The sequence below is a fragment of the Dromiciops gliroides genome, chromosome 5 (assembly GCF_019393635.1).
Source record: "Dromiciops gliroides isolate mDroGli1 chromosome 5, mDroGli1.pri, whole genome shotgun sequence".
NCBI classification, from domain to species: Eukaryota; Metazoa; Chordata; class Mammalia; order Microbiotheria; family Microbiotheriidae; genus Dromiciops; species Dromiciops gliroides.
In genome coordinates, this window is record NC_057865.1 from 243,859,729 (window position 1) to 243,877,177 (window position 17,449).

The window sequence follows — 17,449 nt, forward strand, 5'->3', positions numbered from 1 at the left end:
AGTCACTTCATCCTCTTTGCCTCAGTTTCCTTATCTGTAAAATGAGCTGGAGAAGGAAATGGCAAACTGCTCTAGTATATCTGCCAAGAAAACCCCAAATGGGGGTCACAAGGAGTCAGACACAACTGAACAACAACTTCCTGATTCCAAGTCCAGCCCCTCTCCACTATACACACTGCCTGTTGCTGCTATCACCCCAGTTTCATGAACATATGACCAAATGCTCTCAAGAAAAAATTAAGATGAGACCTAGCTTCAAATCCTGCCTTGGGGAGGGGGGGGCGAGCAGCTAGGTGGTACAGTGGATAGAGCACCAGCCCTGGATTCAGGAGGACCTGAGTTCAAATCCAGCCTCAGACACTTGACACTTACTAGCTGTGTGACCCTGGGCAAGTCACTTAACCCCAATTGCCTCACCCCCCCAAAAAAAAATCCTGCCTCTGACACATATCAGACGTGTGGCCATGGGCAAGTCACTTAACCTCTCAATGTTCTAGACAACTATGAAGCTTATAGCAACTGGAAAAGGTCCTGTTTCTGGAGTCACAGAACCTTGATTCAAATCCTGGTTCTTCTATGGGTTTCCTACATGACCTTGGACACAAAGGCACTTCACCTCTCTGGGCCTCAGCTTCACCATCTGTAAAATAAGGGGATTGGACTAGATCAGTTGTTTCAGTCACGCCCAACTCGTTGTGACCCCATTTGGAGTTTTCTTGGCAGAAATATTAGAGTGGTTTGCCATTTCCTTTTCCAGCTCGTTTGACAGATGAGGAAACTGAGGCAAATAAAGTTAAATGACTTGCCCAGGGTCACATAGCTAGTAAGTGTCTGAAGCCATATTTGAACTCAGGTCTTCCCAATTTCTAGGCCAGTGCTCTATCCACTGTACCACGTGGCTGCCCAGATCAGTGGTGTCAAACTCAAATATCAACAGGGGCTGCCTAAGGATCCTTACAGACTATGTATTGACTTAGAAAGCTGCATGAGGGGCAGCTAGGTGTTGCAGTGGATAGAGCACCGGCCCTGGAGTCAGGAGGACCTGAGTTCAAATCTGGTCTCAGACATTTGACGCTTACTAGCTGTGTGACCCTGGGCAAGTCACTTAACCCCAATTGCCTCACTAAAAAACAAACAAACAAAAAAGAAAGCTGCATGAGTTTACATATTTCTTTTTTAATTAATACATCAACACATGAAAACAATCTGAAGTACATTTTAATCTGCTTTAGCTGCACTTAGAAGTGTTGGGGGTTGCAGGCCACGTGTTTGACACCCAGGCTACGTGACCCCTAAGTTCCTTTCTAGTTCTACATCTATGGAATCTGGATCAGTAGAGGGAGTTACCATACCTGGGACTCCCCCAAATTAATGAAATCATTAACCCATAGGTAGATGATTTAGATAGATGATAGATATATAGAGATTGATAGATAGATAGATGACAGATAGGTAGATGATAGATAGATAATAGGTAGATTATAAATAGATTATAGAGACAGATTAGATATAGATATGACGATGTAGATGTAGATCGACATAGAGAGATATACACACATATATGGGCATGTGTGTGGTATATGTATGTGTGTGTCTATACATACACATGTATGTATATATGCCATATTCTTTTACTGGCAAATAGATATAGATATATACATACATGTGTGGGTATGCACATCTGTATATATACACATACATGGCAGCCACATTCTTACATACTGGCAGATGTGTGTATAATATATGTATCTATTTATCTAATCTATCTATCAGCCATGTTTTTCCACCAGCAGAAATATACACACATATACTATATATACACATATGTGAATGTTGTTAAGGGCTAAAATTCTAGCTAAACTGTCTAAAATATCTAATGAGTGGTCGCCAATAAATTATAAGCTTTAGCAAGAGTTAGACTTTTAAGCATTTATTAAGGAGAATAAGAATTTGGTAAAGAGAGAGAAAGGCCTAGATTCCTATCTATTAAAGGGAGAGCACATTTCTCGCTCCGCTCTCCACCAGAGTCCAAAGGAAAGAGCCCCAGAGCGAGCGCCAGTCTCTTCCTTCCTCCTCCCACTAGCCGCGTCACTTCCTGACGCCAAAGAAAAGACTCCTGGTCTTGCCCTCAAAGACCTTCACTTCATGGGTGGAACTCTTCTACAGTAAGTCTCCAGCAGGTGGCATTATTCCAATCGTTACAATGTATACACCAAACACACACTATATATACATACATATATACTCTCTCTGTGTATGTGTGTATTTACACATATACATTTATATACATATACATAAATACATATATATTTTATTGTTTTCTTGGGGGGGAAGGGCAATGAGGTTAAGTGACTTGTCCAAGGTCACACAGCTAGTAAGTGTCAAGTGTCTTAGGTCGGATTTGAACTCAGGTTCTCCTGAATCCAGGGCTGGTGTTTTATCCACTGCACTACCTAGCTGCCCCTATATTTTAATATACACATATATACACTACATACAGAGACAGAGAGAGATGTGACAGTGACATTCTTCCATTGGCAGCTTTTGAAGTTTCCTGTATGGTACTAGCTCTTACCTGGAATTTAAAACAACAGCAATTTGATCTACAGTGAAAGTCATAAAGCTGATTTATATACACATAATTGACTGCGGTGCTTTCCCCTCCTGCATTCCAGCTGCCAACAACTTGTTAATGTACGGGACTTTTTTCATCAAATACTTATAACTAAACAATACTCAACAATTTTTCTGGCATCAGTAGTTTGAACCTAATTGTGTTGCTTTCTTGTTAACAGTGAAATTAATTCCACACGAAAAAAAAAACCACACTTATTTACTATCACCTCCCTCTCTTTCAACTCCTGCAGGCGTCTCGCAGGAAATGGGCTGACAGGCATCCCCGCAGGAGCCTTCGCTGGTCTTTTCCGACTTAAAGTGCTGTAAGTAGACTACAAATATGTTGATCTTTTTCTGATTTCAAGCCTGAAGTGTTCCAAGGAGCTAAGTAACTTGTAAAGTTCGAATCCCTCTAATGAACTGTTTAAACCACATTATATAATCCATTTGGAGGCCAAATACACCGCACCGTAAAACTACATTGCACTTTTCTATATTTGTTTATGGAAAAAAAGTCACCACCACCCTCACAAACCCCAGCATCTCTTGAGAGTTAGAATTAGTTTTTTCTCCAAAATAAGCTAATAATCTATTAGTATCTGGTTGACGAACAGCCCAAATTTTTCAGATTATTTTCCCAAAGGAAGAGTTCTTTAAGTTTGCCATAATGATGAAAAATGAAATGTATTTTCAGCATTTTGAGAAATGATTGGTCCCAAAGAGAGAGAGAGAGAGAGAGAGAGAGAGAGAGAGAGATGATTGGATTACTGTCCTCCTGTTATTTGATAATAGACTAATTATATATTTGGAGTTATTTTTCCCGGTCTCCATCAAGTACATCAAAAAGATATAAATATCAAGGAACATTCTCCACGTAGCCTGAACCTGAGTTCCCAAATTACAGATTTCCAAATGATTTCGCACATCGTAGTGTAGGATAAAGAGGTACCCTCAATGTCAGGAATACCTGGGTTCAAGTTCCACCTTTGCCACATATTGGTTGTATGACCCTGGATAAATGACAACCTCTCAGTGCTCTGTGTCAGGGCTTCTTAAACTTTTCCCACTCACGACCCCTTTTCACCAGAAAATTTTTTATGTGACCCTGAATATGTAGGTGTATAAAATAAGTATACAGAGGCAGCAAGGTGGCACCGAAGATAAAGCACCGGCCCTGGATTCAGGAGGACCTGAGTGCAAATCCAACCTCAGACACTTGATACTTACTAGCTGTGTGACCCTGGGCAAGTCACTTAACTCTCATTGCCCCTAACCCCCCCCAAAAAAATAGGTATACATAACCTTTAACTGTTGCCAAATTTTCGTGACTTCCCCCCCATATTCAATTACAGGACCCCGTATTGGCCCCCACAGTTTAAGAAGCTGTGCTCTATGTAATTACCTAACCCTATCAATTGCAGAGGGGCAGCTAGGTGGTGCACTCCTGTCTTAGAGTCAGGAAGACCCTTCTTCCTGAGTTGAAATCTGGCCTCAGACACTAGCTGTGAGACTCTGGGCAAGTTAGTTAACCCTGTTTGCCTGAGTTTCTTCATCTGTAAAATAAGCTGGAGAAGGAAATGGCAAAACACTCCAGTATCCTTGCCAAGAAAACCCCAAATGGAATCATGAAGAGTCAGACAAGACTGAAAATGACTGAACGTGAACATGAACAAATTACAAACTGGGTGACAACCTGCATTAGTAGAGAGAGCTTCCTCACCCAGGAATTCCCTCTATCTCACATTTAATCTTCATACCTATCCCTTAATTTATTAGAAGCAGCTGGTGGCACAGTGGATAATAGCGTTGTACCTGGAGTCGGGAAGACCTGAATTCAAATTTGACCTCAGAGGCTTACTAGTTGTGTGACCCAGTGTTTAGCACAGGACCTGGCACATAGTAGGTGCTATATAAATGTTTATTCCCTTCTCCCCTTCCTTTCATTAGACAGCCTCTCAGGTGCCTGCTAGTTCTTGATCTATGATTCCGTGTCTACACGCCACAACTGTATGAAAGAAAACGTTGTTTATGGGAGTGAATGAATAAAGCATTTATTAATCACTTCTTATGTGCAAAGCCCTGCACGAAGTGCTGCAAATACAAATAGAAAAGTCAAATAGTCCCAGAACCCCTGAATTTTTTTTATCTTTCCTGTTGTTGGGGTTTTTTTATCTTTTTTGTTACCTTTTGTTTCTACATCACCTTTATTTCTAAATGCATTCCTCCTCTCCCCAAATCATCTACTGTAAGAAAGAATTTTTAAAAGGAGAGGGGAAAAGTTCAACAAACACATGAACTATATCTGACAGTGTTTGGCACCTGGCGTTTAATAAATGCTTATTGACTGACTGTTGACGGACAAAAGATGCAATATGTCACCATTTTTTGGACTTGTAGAACATTTTCTTCTTTCGTGGCTTATTCATTCCTATCCCTCCATTATACCATCATTTGCCCTCTCAATGAACCCTCAAAAGTGACCGAATGTTTGGCCCATTTGCATCCGGACTGTAACAAAGGGCCCCAGCCCCACAGGACTTGGAGAAATAATGATTACAGAGATTCAAGATGCTTTGTTGTTTGCAGATTTCAGGGACATCTGGTTAATGGTTCCAGTGGTGTTCCAGGGAGTACGATCTGTCTTAAAACCAAATAAAAAGTCCAAACTCGACCATCTGGTTTCAAGGGGAGTTCAGTTGTCACTCTACATCGGTAACTGCATCCTCGGTGATCAATTTCTTGTATGGAACATTGGAATGAACATGAATAAACAGAGGAGGACAGAGAAAGATGCACGGCATCAGACCCCGAATGCCAGAAAGCAGCAATCATAAAGCCCAGTGTTTGTGGAGGGAGGGCAAAGATCAGGGTCTTCCAGACACCCCTCAATCCAAAAGTGGGTCTGTACAAGACCATATGTGGTTCTGTGGAGGAAAAAAAATTAATCCAATGCCTTCAAATGTCAGGAAACTTAAAACTCTCAACCTGGCTTAGTTAACCTGCTTGCCTCATGAACTTGAGCAAATTCATTCCTCATAATAGCTCACCTCTGCAAAGAGGGATAGAGTACACTTTCTCATCTTTTCTTATCTCCCATTCACTTTCAAGCTAGCTCTTTTGGGGCAGGGGGAAGTCCCCCGGGGAGAGTAAGAGTGAGAATTCAAATTGGAATTAATCTGGTCCAGCTTTAAAAGTCACAGTCTCAGAGGGCATTTTCTATTGTTTCTCCTTTCTTACAATGTTTAACTTAGAGAGAGAAACATTTAGGCACAGAGTATTGCATTCAAATAGGCTTAGCTCTTATTTCCACACAAATGAATTTGAATGCAAATATTTTCTTTAATCGAATTCAGGAAAGCAAATAGTTTTTTGGTCTCTATAAATGACTCACTTTTTTCCCCCTTTTAAACAAGCTGTTCTGGTGCCATATAGATGGTTTAAGTTGCCATGTTTCCAGACCTCTTAATCATCCTGGTGAAGGTAAAATCCAATAGAACAGGGGGCAGCTAGGTGGTACAGTGGATAGAGCACCAGCCCTGGAGTCAGGAGGACCTGTGTTCAAATCTGGACTCAGACACTTGACACTTAATAGCTGTGTGACCCTGGACAAGTCACTTAACCACAATTGCCTCACCCAAAAACCAATAGAAAAAGCATTCATCAAGTGCTTGCTATGTACAGGATACTATTTTAATTACTGTGAGAGGAAGGGATGGATAGGTGGGGATTGAGGGGGGGAGGGTGTCTGAGAAGAGGCAATCTAATAGCAAGATGGTGACTAGATGGAATGTGGAAATAAAGCAAAGTCTAGTATCTAATCTGCAGCTATCCTGGAGATGGAATGGGCCAAGTGGACTAGTTAACACTCAGTCAACAGTCAACTGAATTGAACCCTAGAGTAGAAGCTCCAAAAATGAATGGGTTAATATCCTCTAGGACTCAGCACATGGGTCAATATATGTTGTATACTAAACAAAGTTTTTTGGGTTTTGGTTTTGGTTTTGGTTTTTGTGGAACAATGAGGGTTAAGTGACTTGCCCAGGGCCACACAGCTAGTAAGTGTCAAGTGTCTGAGATTGGATTTTAACTCAGGTCCTCCTGAATCCAGGGCCAGTGCTTTATCAACTGTGCCACCTAGCTGCCCCTTAAACAAAGTTGTTAAAGGAGACTTCAACCTAATTGTTTAATGCACTAAGAAGGCACTTTCATATTACTCTTCTGCTATCATCAATATTCTGTGCTTTATATTTGACCTGGTTATAATATATAATTCAATATAATTAATACATACTTGATAGGCTTCATGTCCTTTTTTCTTTTCCCCCCTCCTCTCTTTGTTAATCTCCTATAAGAACACAGCATCTGGTATTATTGTTATTGTTATAAATGACAACTGGCATTTTGTATAGTATTATTATAGAAGATAATTAGCATTTGTGTAGTTATTTTAAATTTATGCAGCAACTTCCTTACAACTTCTATTGGGTAGATAGTATAAATAAGCATTAGTTCCATCCTAAAGATGAGAGACTAACAGGTTGAGTGATGTGTCAGCATCATCAAAGGGAACGTGGGAAAGAATAGGGTTATTGAGAAATTAGGAAGAGAAAATACAGAGAAAAGAATCGGGCTCAATATTTGAAACACTTAATAAGAGCAATACCCCCATCTTGGCCAAATAAGCTTTTCATCCAAAATCCTGTAAGAGTTCACTATGGAGAATGAGGAACATCTCAGATAATTGTTCCATGTACAGACTGTCCTTTCAAGAAGAAGGACTTGGCTCCGGGCTGCTCACAGTCCAGTCCAGTGGCATTTGTCCATCACCTCCTGAACCCATGCTATTCCCGTGAGGCTTCACATTCTTGTTGTGAAAAAGACCAATCTATTCAAGCAAGGAATGACTTGCCTGCCTGCCCTCCCTGGACCAAAACAAAGCCTCCATGGTGGTTGAGCAGTAGGGCTGTGTTGGGGATAGAATTATATAAGTAGCTCTGTAGATGCAGACTTAGGCGGCCCCTAGGAATTCCTAGGCATTGAAACACAGGGGCAGATTTTGGTTCTTGTTTGCTGGGATTTGCTAAGAATGGAGTTGTTTTTTTCTCCCAGAATCTCAGTCATTATGTGGCCTTTCAATAAGTCACTTCATATCTCTCTCTCTCCCTCCCTCCCTCCCTCTCTCTCTCTCTCTCTCTCTCTCTCTCTCTCTCTCTCTCTCTCTCTCTCTCTCTCTCTCTCTCCTCCACCTCCTCCTCCTCCATCAAACCATATGTGTGTATGAGGATAAACACACACACATACATGCACCAATAAAAGGAGTTATAAATGACTGTCCAGTTACTGCAGCAGAGGGATGCTGTATGACTTATGTTTATAAAGTGCTTTAAAGGTCCTAAAGTGAGAAGAATTATAGAAATATGAAGTGATCCTTTGCCTTCAGGCAAAGTGTTTCATTTTATTTTCTTATGCCAATGTGGGTGAGAAAAATAAATTTACAAGGACCTAAACCCATATTGAGTTAATAGCCTAGACTATTTATATTCAAAGCAGTCATTTCAAAATCACTTTTTAAAAGAAACCACCAGCTATTGTGAAAGCTTTTTTCATTGTACTCCAAAGTGCTGTAAAAATATTTTTTGTTTTCTCCAGTTGAAATACCTTAAGCAGAAGCAGAATTTTTCCAATTAATGCCTGTCAATGATTGTTGAAGACTTGTAAGGATAAAGTTGGAGTTAACTGACTTTTGCTTTGCCTTTTGAAAGGATAAATGCAAAAAAAAAATCACTTTTTAAAAATTATTTTAGATTAGGATTCAGATTTAAATAATAGATTCGATAACATAGATTTTGGGGCTTACCAGGAAAAAACTACTTGGAAATGGAATTAATCAACTGAGAAGTATTTTTTAAATGCCCACTATGTTCAGGCAGTAGGAATACAAAGATAAAAATGAAACGGGCCTGACCCCAAAGAGCTTACTTTCTACCTTGTACCAAGCATACAGTTTTGTTTTTACCTCTATTAATTTAATCTTATTGGATGATGTCATAAAGATGAGCAATAATTTTAAATACTGTGATTTATAACCCAAGCTCCACACTCCTCACAACTTAGTATTCTTTCTAGCTAGTTCTTATTTTTTTTTGAGGGGCTATAAGGGTTAAGTGACTTGCCCAGGGTCACACAGGTAGTAAATGTCCAGTGTCTGAGGTCAGATTTGAACTCAGGTCCTCCTGACTCCAGGGCCGGTGCTCTATCCACTGCGCCACCTAGCTGCCCCCTTGGTATTCTTTCTATAAGAAGGTCAGACAGTGACAATCTTAATGAGAGGTCAGAAAATATAAGGTGACAATAATTCATTTGACTTCACAAGGAGATTTTCATTCTATTCCTCCTCAATTTGCTAGCTTCTGGTACTGAATAGTATCCTTAAAAGGTGCACTCTCTAATTCACTCTCCACACAGCTGCCAAAATAGTGTTCCTTGGTCACAACCCTATGTCACTCTCATGCACAAATACTGACAGTGGTTCCCAACGGTCTCTAGGAGAAGATAAAATGAAAACTTTTCAGCCTAGCATTCAGTGCCCTCTACAATCTGGCTGGCTGTCACCTACCTTTCTATTACTCCCCTGCATGTACTCTTTATGTTCCAGCCAAAAAACCCTGGCCTGACAATAACAGTAATGACAACTAGCGTTTTAAGAGAAAGAAAGAAAGAGGGGGGAGGAGGAAGGAAGGAAGGAAGAAGGGAAGGAGGGAGGGAGGAAGGAAAAGACTGTTTCATTTTGGTCCATATCCTCAGTACCCAGAACTGTAGTTCTAGGAAGTAGATCCTTGATAAAAGTTCAGTGAATTTATTTTTATTGACATTTCTCATCATGACATAAGATTTTAGTTTCCCAGGCTTATTTACAAACAGGACCCAAATTTAACAAATATATGGCATCTTCTTGTTACCAACATTATTCTCTGCTCAGCTGTAGATAAATTTCAGTGTGTTCTCTCAATAACATCAATCACTTTCTTTGATATTCACACTAATAGTGTACTTCTATTTTTTTATAATAGTATGCTGCAGAATAATCAGCTAAGACAAGTCCCTTCAGAGGCTCTCCAGAATTTGCGAAGTCTTCAATCCCTGTAAGTATAATTGAAATAACATGACCATTTAGGATCAGTTTGGATCCATGAGATCATTTAAATGTTGAATTTGTCTATTCAGAGTTGATCCATTACTAGGATGCTGGCATTTAGCACCAGAAAAACCTTAGAGATTATCTAGTCTAGTCTCCTCATTAGACAGATGAGGAAAGCAATGCCCAGAAGGGTGAAGGAATTTTCCTAAGGTCACATAGGTAGGAGATGACAAACTAGGATTCTAAATCCATTGCTACTTCATTATTTGGTCTCAGTTTTACTGATCTGTAAAACAAAGAGATTGAATTGGATGGGGGCAGCTAGGTGGCGCAGTGGATAGAGCACCGGCCCTGGATTCAGGAGGACCTGAGTTCAAATCCAGCCTCAGACCCTTGACACTTACTAGCTGTGTGACCCTAGACAAGTCACTTAACCCCAATTGCCTCACCAAAAAAAAAAAAAAGAAGAAGAAAGAAAGAGATTGAATTGGATGACCTGAGTTCTCCTCTAGCCCTAACAATCTATGACTAAATTCATCATCTTTGAGTCATACTTGAACGAATATTAATATTAACAAAAACACCATAACAAGGTGAGTAGAGAACAGATCTTGGAGTCAGAAAGACATGGGTTCAAGTCTCACTTCTGATTAGCTGCATGACCTTGGGCAAGTCACTTAACTCCCAGAAAAGGCAACCCCAGGAAAATCTGTAAGACTTAAGTTTCCAAGCAGATTTGGGTCTGCATTGACTGAAAAGTGTCCTTACCAGGAATTTGCTTCTAACAATGAAATCATAGGTCTGAATGTATATATATATACATACATATTATTAAAATATTATTTTAATATAAATATTGTTTAAATATAGTTTGCCTAGTTCATCATATTATGTAATTATATAAATTTTTTATTTTTCATGTCTATGTATGAGGGATGGATGGATAGATAGGTAGGTAGATAGATAGATAGATATACTCATAGAATCTTTAATATCCTTTGAAGTTTCACCCCAATATTCCTTCCCTAGGAAAGAAGCCTTTCTTGATATGTTTTAATGCTCTCTTCTTCCTCCAATTAACTTATTTAATTACACTCTGAAATGTATGTCTTTCCCCTCCTCTGATCTGTAATGAAGTTAGGGACCATTTGGGGGAATAGTCTTCATATCCCTGTTGCCTAATCTAGTGCTTTGCTCATAGCGAGCACCTAATAAATGCTTGCTGAATTTCATGTAATAACTACCATGTCCACTCACCCAAACAAGTGAGGGACAAAGAGAAGATTCAAAGATTGGGGCCCAAAGGTAGATGCATCAATTTTCAGAGACTACATGCCAAAATCATAAAGACAGAAAAGTCACCATAATATAATGGAAATTACATTCAATTTGATTGGACTCAGGAGACAGGTTCAAATTCCGGTTTTGATATTTACTGACTGTATTAACATGGGCAAGTCATGGACCTCAGTTTCCTTATCTATAAAATGGGAGAAATAACTCTTGCACTGCAAACATCATAGGGATCTCATGAAACAACACTTTGTAAACTTTAACTCCTATTGCTAACATTGCTTTATTTTACTCTAACGCCTGTTTCAAAAGCCTGTCTGACAGGGGCTATAATTATGTAATTAAGTACAAAACGGGACATTTAGGCTTCAGCAGTAGAGGCTAGCCATTCTGAGAAACTGAAAAGAAAGAGTTAATGGATATGGTTTGAGAGAAACTGTGGACAAAACAGTGAACAAGAAATGAGGAAATACTTTGGAGAGAACTGTGTTAATTGCCCTTTTATGAAAAAAAACACACTTTGGAGAGAACTGTGTTAATTACCCTTTTATGAAAAAAATTATAAAGAGAATTTTATGAGAAATTAGTCTAAGGAGAGACAAGGGTTATGACTTGAAACTATAAAAAATATAAAGAAAGAAGAAAGAGGAAACTTATTTTCCTCATAAAACTGTTATCTTTCAAAGAAGGTGATGAAAATTCTTGTGGAAAACCTTTGTTTGGTACTTTGAATGAACTGAATGGCAAAATAATGTCTCCGGAAATTATCTGCAGTTACAGTGATAGACAGAGGTGATTCTGGGTATGATCATTTTCACAACTAAAACACTGTAAATAATTATTTATGTCTTTGTGTCATTATTAATTACATTGTTGGTTGTTGTTACAACTAGGAACATCAATATTTATTTGGTCTTGAGGTCAAGAGAGGTATGAGTAATTGCTTATGAGGAAAGAAGTGTCTAGAATTTATTAAATAAACATTTAATAAACTAGGGTAGGAGCACCAAGCTAATTAATTAATGACAGATATGTGGTAATTGAGTAATTAATAAGGAAATATCTAAACATACAGTAAGAAGTGAAGTAGCAGGATGAGGAGTAACCTACAAGTGATTATGGTCCACCTCAGACTGGTTACATTAATTAATATCCTGAGCTAATAACAGGATATTAGCACCTACCTTCAGGAATTCAGCCAAATAAATTGAACACCAATGGAGTAATTTTCTTTCTGTCATCCCCAATTCCCCACCACAAATCCTTAATCTTTCGGGATCTCTGATTATGGATATAAGTCATTGAAAATTCCAGGATTCCTATTTGGAGGGGAATGCCACACTTAACAGAAGATCCTTTTCTTATCTGCTTAAGGAATTCAATGCCTGCATCCAAATCCCAATTGATAGTGGTCTGAACACTAGAGGAAATGAAAGTAGACTCTCCCCACCCCAAATAAAAAGTTGTTGGTCTCTGCCATACATAATTTGTTCAAAGGACATTTTCATGAAATTGACACCAAATTTTATTGATAGATATTGAGAAGAGATACTATACCTAGAGTCAGGAAGACCTAAATTCAAAGTCAGTCTCAGACATTTAGTAGCTGTGTGACCCTGCACATGTCACTTAAATCTATTTGCCTCGATTTCCTCAACTGTAAAAAGGAAAGAGTAACAACCATTGAGGTTCAAATGAGATAATATTTGTAAAGTATTTGGCAAAGTGCCTGGCATATAATGGGTGCTAAATGCATGTTGCTAAAATACTAATGAAGCCTAACTATCAGATAGTTGATGCCATGATGAGTTGGAATATTTCAAAGTTTAGACTAAAGGTTTGAGATGATGCCAGAAATAGGGGCAGCTAGGTGGTGCAGTGGATAAAGCACCGGCTCTGGATTCAGGAGGACCTGAGTTCAAATCTGGCCTCAGACATTTGACATTTACTAGCTGCATGACCCTGGGCAAGTCATTGCTCTGCCCCCCCAAAATTGTCACTTTCACCACTCCTTTCTAGCTAACAATATTCAATTACATTAATATACCACAACCATTCCCCAATTGTTTAAGAGATGATGCCAAAAATACTTTGTCAAAATTGTGACTACCTATTCAAATTCTTATTGTATATACTTTCATTTAGAATTTGGAATTTTAGAATTTCACTTCTCTTATGAGAATTAATTTGAATTTGTTTATAATCTATTTCATGCTTTCATGTATAACTACACACATAGACTTCAATCCATGTCTTGTTGACTCTTCTTCTCCCAGTCTTCTGTTCACTACACCGTGCTGCCTCATGTGGATATAAGACAAACAGCCTGTGGAATTTGTATGCATGTGTACATACATACATGTATATGCAACATTACAGAATTGCAGATTTTCAGTTAGAAGGGACTTCTACCTATATCCAACTAACACCCCCCAAAAGAATCCTTTTTAGAACATATTGAACAGGTAGGAACCCTTTTCATTCACAGGCAGTCAATTCTGCCTTCCATTACCTCTAACTTTAAAAAAAAATCTTTCCCTTACCTACAGTCTAAATTTGTCTCCTATATGCTCTAACTTCAGTTGCATAGGAAAGCATACTTTGTTGAGCAAAATTTTGCTTTCCAATCTTTTTTGGTTTTTTAGGCAATGGAGGTTAAGTGACTTGCCCACTGTCACACAGCTAGTAAGTGTCAAGTGTCTGAGGCTGGATTTGAACTCAGGTACTCCTGACTCCAGGGCCGGTGCTTTAACCACTGTGCCGCCTACCTGCCCTCCAATCTTAAATAAGGGAGAAGAAAGAGATACATTTGCCAATGACCTAATAAAGGCAATAATAAAATGGCAAACTATAGGTTGAAAATCAGTGTTCAGCATCAGTTGGTTAATAATTACTTGTGCAGTTTACTCAGTTCCCTTTACTGAAATGACATGAGAGAAGGAGCTTGAGTCTTTCAAGATTATTCTTTTGATCTTTTTTTTTTTCTAAAAACAATGAGGGAAATTCTGTATTGGAGATTATAACCAGCTCTTTTTAATTTTTTTTAACTTCAAACATACAAAGTCTCTTTGCAGTTTTCGTCATTCTATAGGTATTCTGGACCAAAGATAAGCAAGCCAACAAGGGCTCTTTGTTGCTTAAGGAGGATTCTGTTGAACGTCCAAGGCTGTTCCTCAATAACATGACAGTATCTTTGGTTCTTTGTTGCCAATGCCTTCCCCCTGAAGTAGAAAAGAAGAGGCCAAAGGAGCAAAAAAAAAAAAAAAAAAAAAAAAAACCATGCAGTTGTGTTGTCTCTGTAAAGGCCTGGTATCTAGTGACCGAATTAAAATCAAGATAATGGCAGTGGCCAATGGAAGCTTTAAACAGCTGGGAAGCAGACAGAAGATGGAAGGATAAGCACTGGTAACCAAAAGCCTCTATCAGCTGAAAAGAAAATCGCCTGCAAAAGTGAACTCTTTGAGGAAAAGGAAACCATGATCCTTTTGTTCCCCTCCAAACTAGGGCTGAACTTCCCTGATAAAAGTGGATGGGTTTGGTTTCTGACTTCATACATTCTAGTAGTTTTCCATTCACAAGGTGTCACTGGCTTGGGAAGTTCTAATGTACCATAGCAATTACTTTTCCTTTCCACAGAGGACAGCTATGTTTACAAGGTTTCCAAAATTAAAGAGTTAATTTGATACTTATCCCATCAGAAACAGAAGCATCAAGGTAGATACATTAACATTGGTATGAATTGGATTTTATCAATGGCGTCCAATGTGTACTCATCAGGACACCACTTTCCCAGGTTTAGGTGCCTTGGGATCACTGAAAGTTGGCCCTGAATCCCCTTATTAACCAGTGCTTATTAAAATGCTATCATCTCCTGATCAAATTTGAATATCATTTTGGGTTTTTTAAATGTTTATTACTATTTAATTATGATGAACATTTAACAAACCTGAAAATTTCCTTATGAAAAGCTTATCTATGAAACTGTGAATCTCTATTGCATATGGCTTGGAGTTTTTTCCCAAGTATATAATATTTAACATCTTAGCAGCAATACTGCCCTTAAGAGGGACTCTAGAAGTTCCATTTGCTCTCTTTTCAGTATTTTATAAATGTTCAATTGATATTATTTTCTTTTTTTAAATCACTCTCATTATCATCTTGTTATCCCCTACCATATTTCTCCTACCCACTCCCACAACAACAAAAATTCCTTCCTGGTTATAAATAAATATATTCAAGAAAAAACAAATTCCCACACTAGTTTTGTCTTAAAATGCATATCCTTATTCTGTCCCACTAGTCTGTCACCTCTGCCAAGAACTGAGAAGTATTATCAGTCTTCTGGAGACAAAACTGTTTAATAAATTCATTGGTTTTTAAGTCTTTCAAAGTGGTTTTATTGGCATGGAACTAAATTTATAGAGTAATTTAGGTAGTGCTATCAGTTATATTGGTATGACCCAACCTTAAGCAATTAATATTTCCCCAATTATTTGAATCATCTTTTATTTCTATAAAGTTTTGCAATTGTGTTCATAAAACTCATATATGTATCTTGGTGAGTGGACTCCCAGATAGTTTAATCAGTCTATAACTACTCTGAATAGAATTTCTATTTCTATCTCTTCTTACTGAGTTTTGTTGGTACTATACAGAAAGGCTGAAGATTTTATAAATGCCTTTTAAGTCCTGCTACTATGCTGCAATTGTTCATTTCTCCAATCCATTTTTAGTTGAATCTCTAGAGTTATCTAAACAATCATGTCATCTGCCAAAAAATTATATAATTTTGTTTCACCTTTGCCTGTTCTTGTACCTTTAGTTTCTTTTTAAAAAAATCTTATTGCTGTAGTTAGCATTTCTAGAAGTAAATCAGATAATAGTAGTGATAATAAACATCCTTGCTTTATCCTTGATCTTATTTGAAAAGTCCACTGGAATTTCACCAACACTGACAATTCTAGCTCTTGGTTTTGGATAGATATTGCTTAACATGTTAAGAAAAGGCCCATTTATTCTAATCTTTTTAAGAATTTCTAGCAAAATGGGGGTTATATTTTGTCAAAAACTTTTTCTGTATCTATAAATATTAACGTGTGGTTTTATATTTAGTTAATTTTATTTATCTTTATAAATACTATATCTTCTTATGTACCTCATATATGAGAAATAGTTAAGGTCCTCCTCCTTCTTCCTCATTTCTTCCCTGATGTATTCTTTTATTCCTTCCATTTTTTTCTTCTATTAAAACTAAAAAGATGGAACAAAACTACCCCCCTAGATCCTATGATTTTCTTTCTTTACTCCTCTGTGACCCATGAAGACAGTGATACTAAAAGAAAAGCTATTCCTTTTTTACCTATTAGAATATAAGCATTTCATCATCATTTAACCACTTCCAATTACTAAAATTTAATTTACTTGTCTCTTATGTTTGCCTTTCAAATATCCTGAACAGCTGCCATCTTTTCATCAGGAATACTTGAAGGTATTCTTTTCTATTGAAGGTCCATTTTTTCCCCTTTTCTATAAGATTATGCTTAATTTTACAAGGTAAATTATTCTTGTTTGTTCTCTTTTTTTTACCTTTCATATATTGTATTCCAAGATCTTCTCTTCTTTATAGTAATTGCTGATAAATCTTCTGTGATAACAACTCTGCTTTCTTCATACTTGATATCTTTATTTCTGACTACTTATGGCATTTTCCCTTGATGTGGAAGCTCTGGACTTTATGACTTTCTTAAGCACTTTTAGTTTTGGTTTGTTTGTTTGTTTCTTTGTTTGTAGAAGATGAACATTGGATTCTTCCTATTTTGGTTTTCCCTCTGATTCTACTATATGTCAGCAGTTTTCTTATGTAATTTCCTAAAATATGATATGGGGCACATTGTTCATGGTTTTCAAAGAATCTGATGATTTTAAAATTATCTCTTCTTGACTTAATTCTCATATTACTTGTTTTTTATTGTGGATATGGTCTTTTGATTTTTTTTGGAAACCTTGTTCTAATAATTCTTGTTCTTCCATGGAATCACTGAGTTCTTTTGGCTGCATTGTGTTTTTCAGGTAGACCACCACTTGTATATGGTTTTTCACCTTCTGTTCTAAGCTATTTATTCTCCTCTTAACTTTTTCCTCAAGAGCTCCAATTTCCATTCTTATCTCTGGCTTCATTTCCTTTAGCTTCTCTTAGGGTCCCTATATCCAAACCATTCTTTTTCCTGAAGCTCTACTTGTACTTATGAATATACTCTCTCCTTTTTGGCTTACTGCCTAGGTTTACCTTAACCCATAGAAATATGTCTTCACTGCATTCAGGGTTTTTATCATATCTCCAGCCTCAGTCCTTAGATTGAGACTTGGTACCAGGGCCAAGTTCCACTCCCTCCTGTATTCTTG

The 17,449-nt window shown here is 37.8% G+C and overlaps 1 protein-coding gene across 1 annotated transcript in view; it reads left to right on the forward strand.

The window, feature by feature from the left end:
- The window catches only part of LGR5 (leucine rich repeat containing G protein-coupled receptor 5), a 201,858-nt gene that overhangs the window by 117,213 nt on the left and 67,196 nt on the right, over window positions 1–17,449 (forward strand). The window contains exons 3-4 of the mRNA XM_043967129.1: window positions 2,868–2,939; window positions 9,687–9,758. Of these exons, the coding sequence (XP_043823064.1) occupies window positions 2,868–2,939; window positions 9,687–9,758 (144 nt within the window). The remainder of the gene's footprint in view (window positions 1–2,867; window positions 2,940–9,686; window positions 9,759–17,449) is intronic.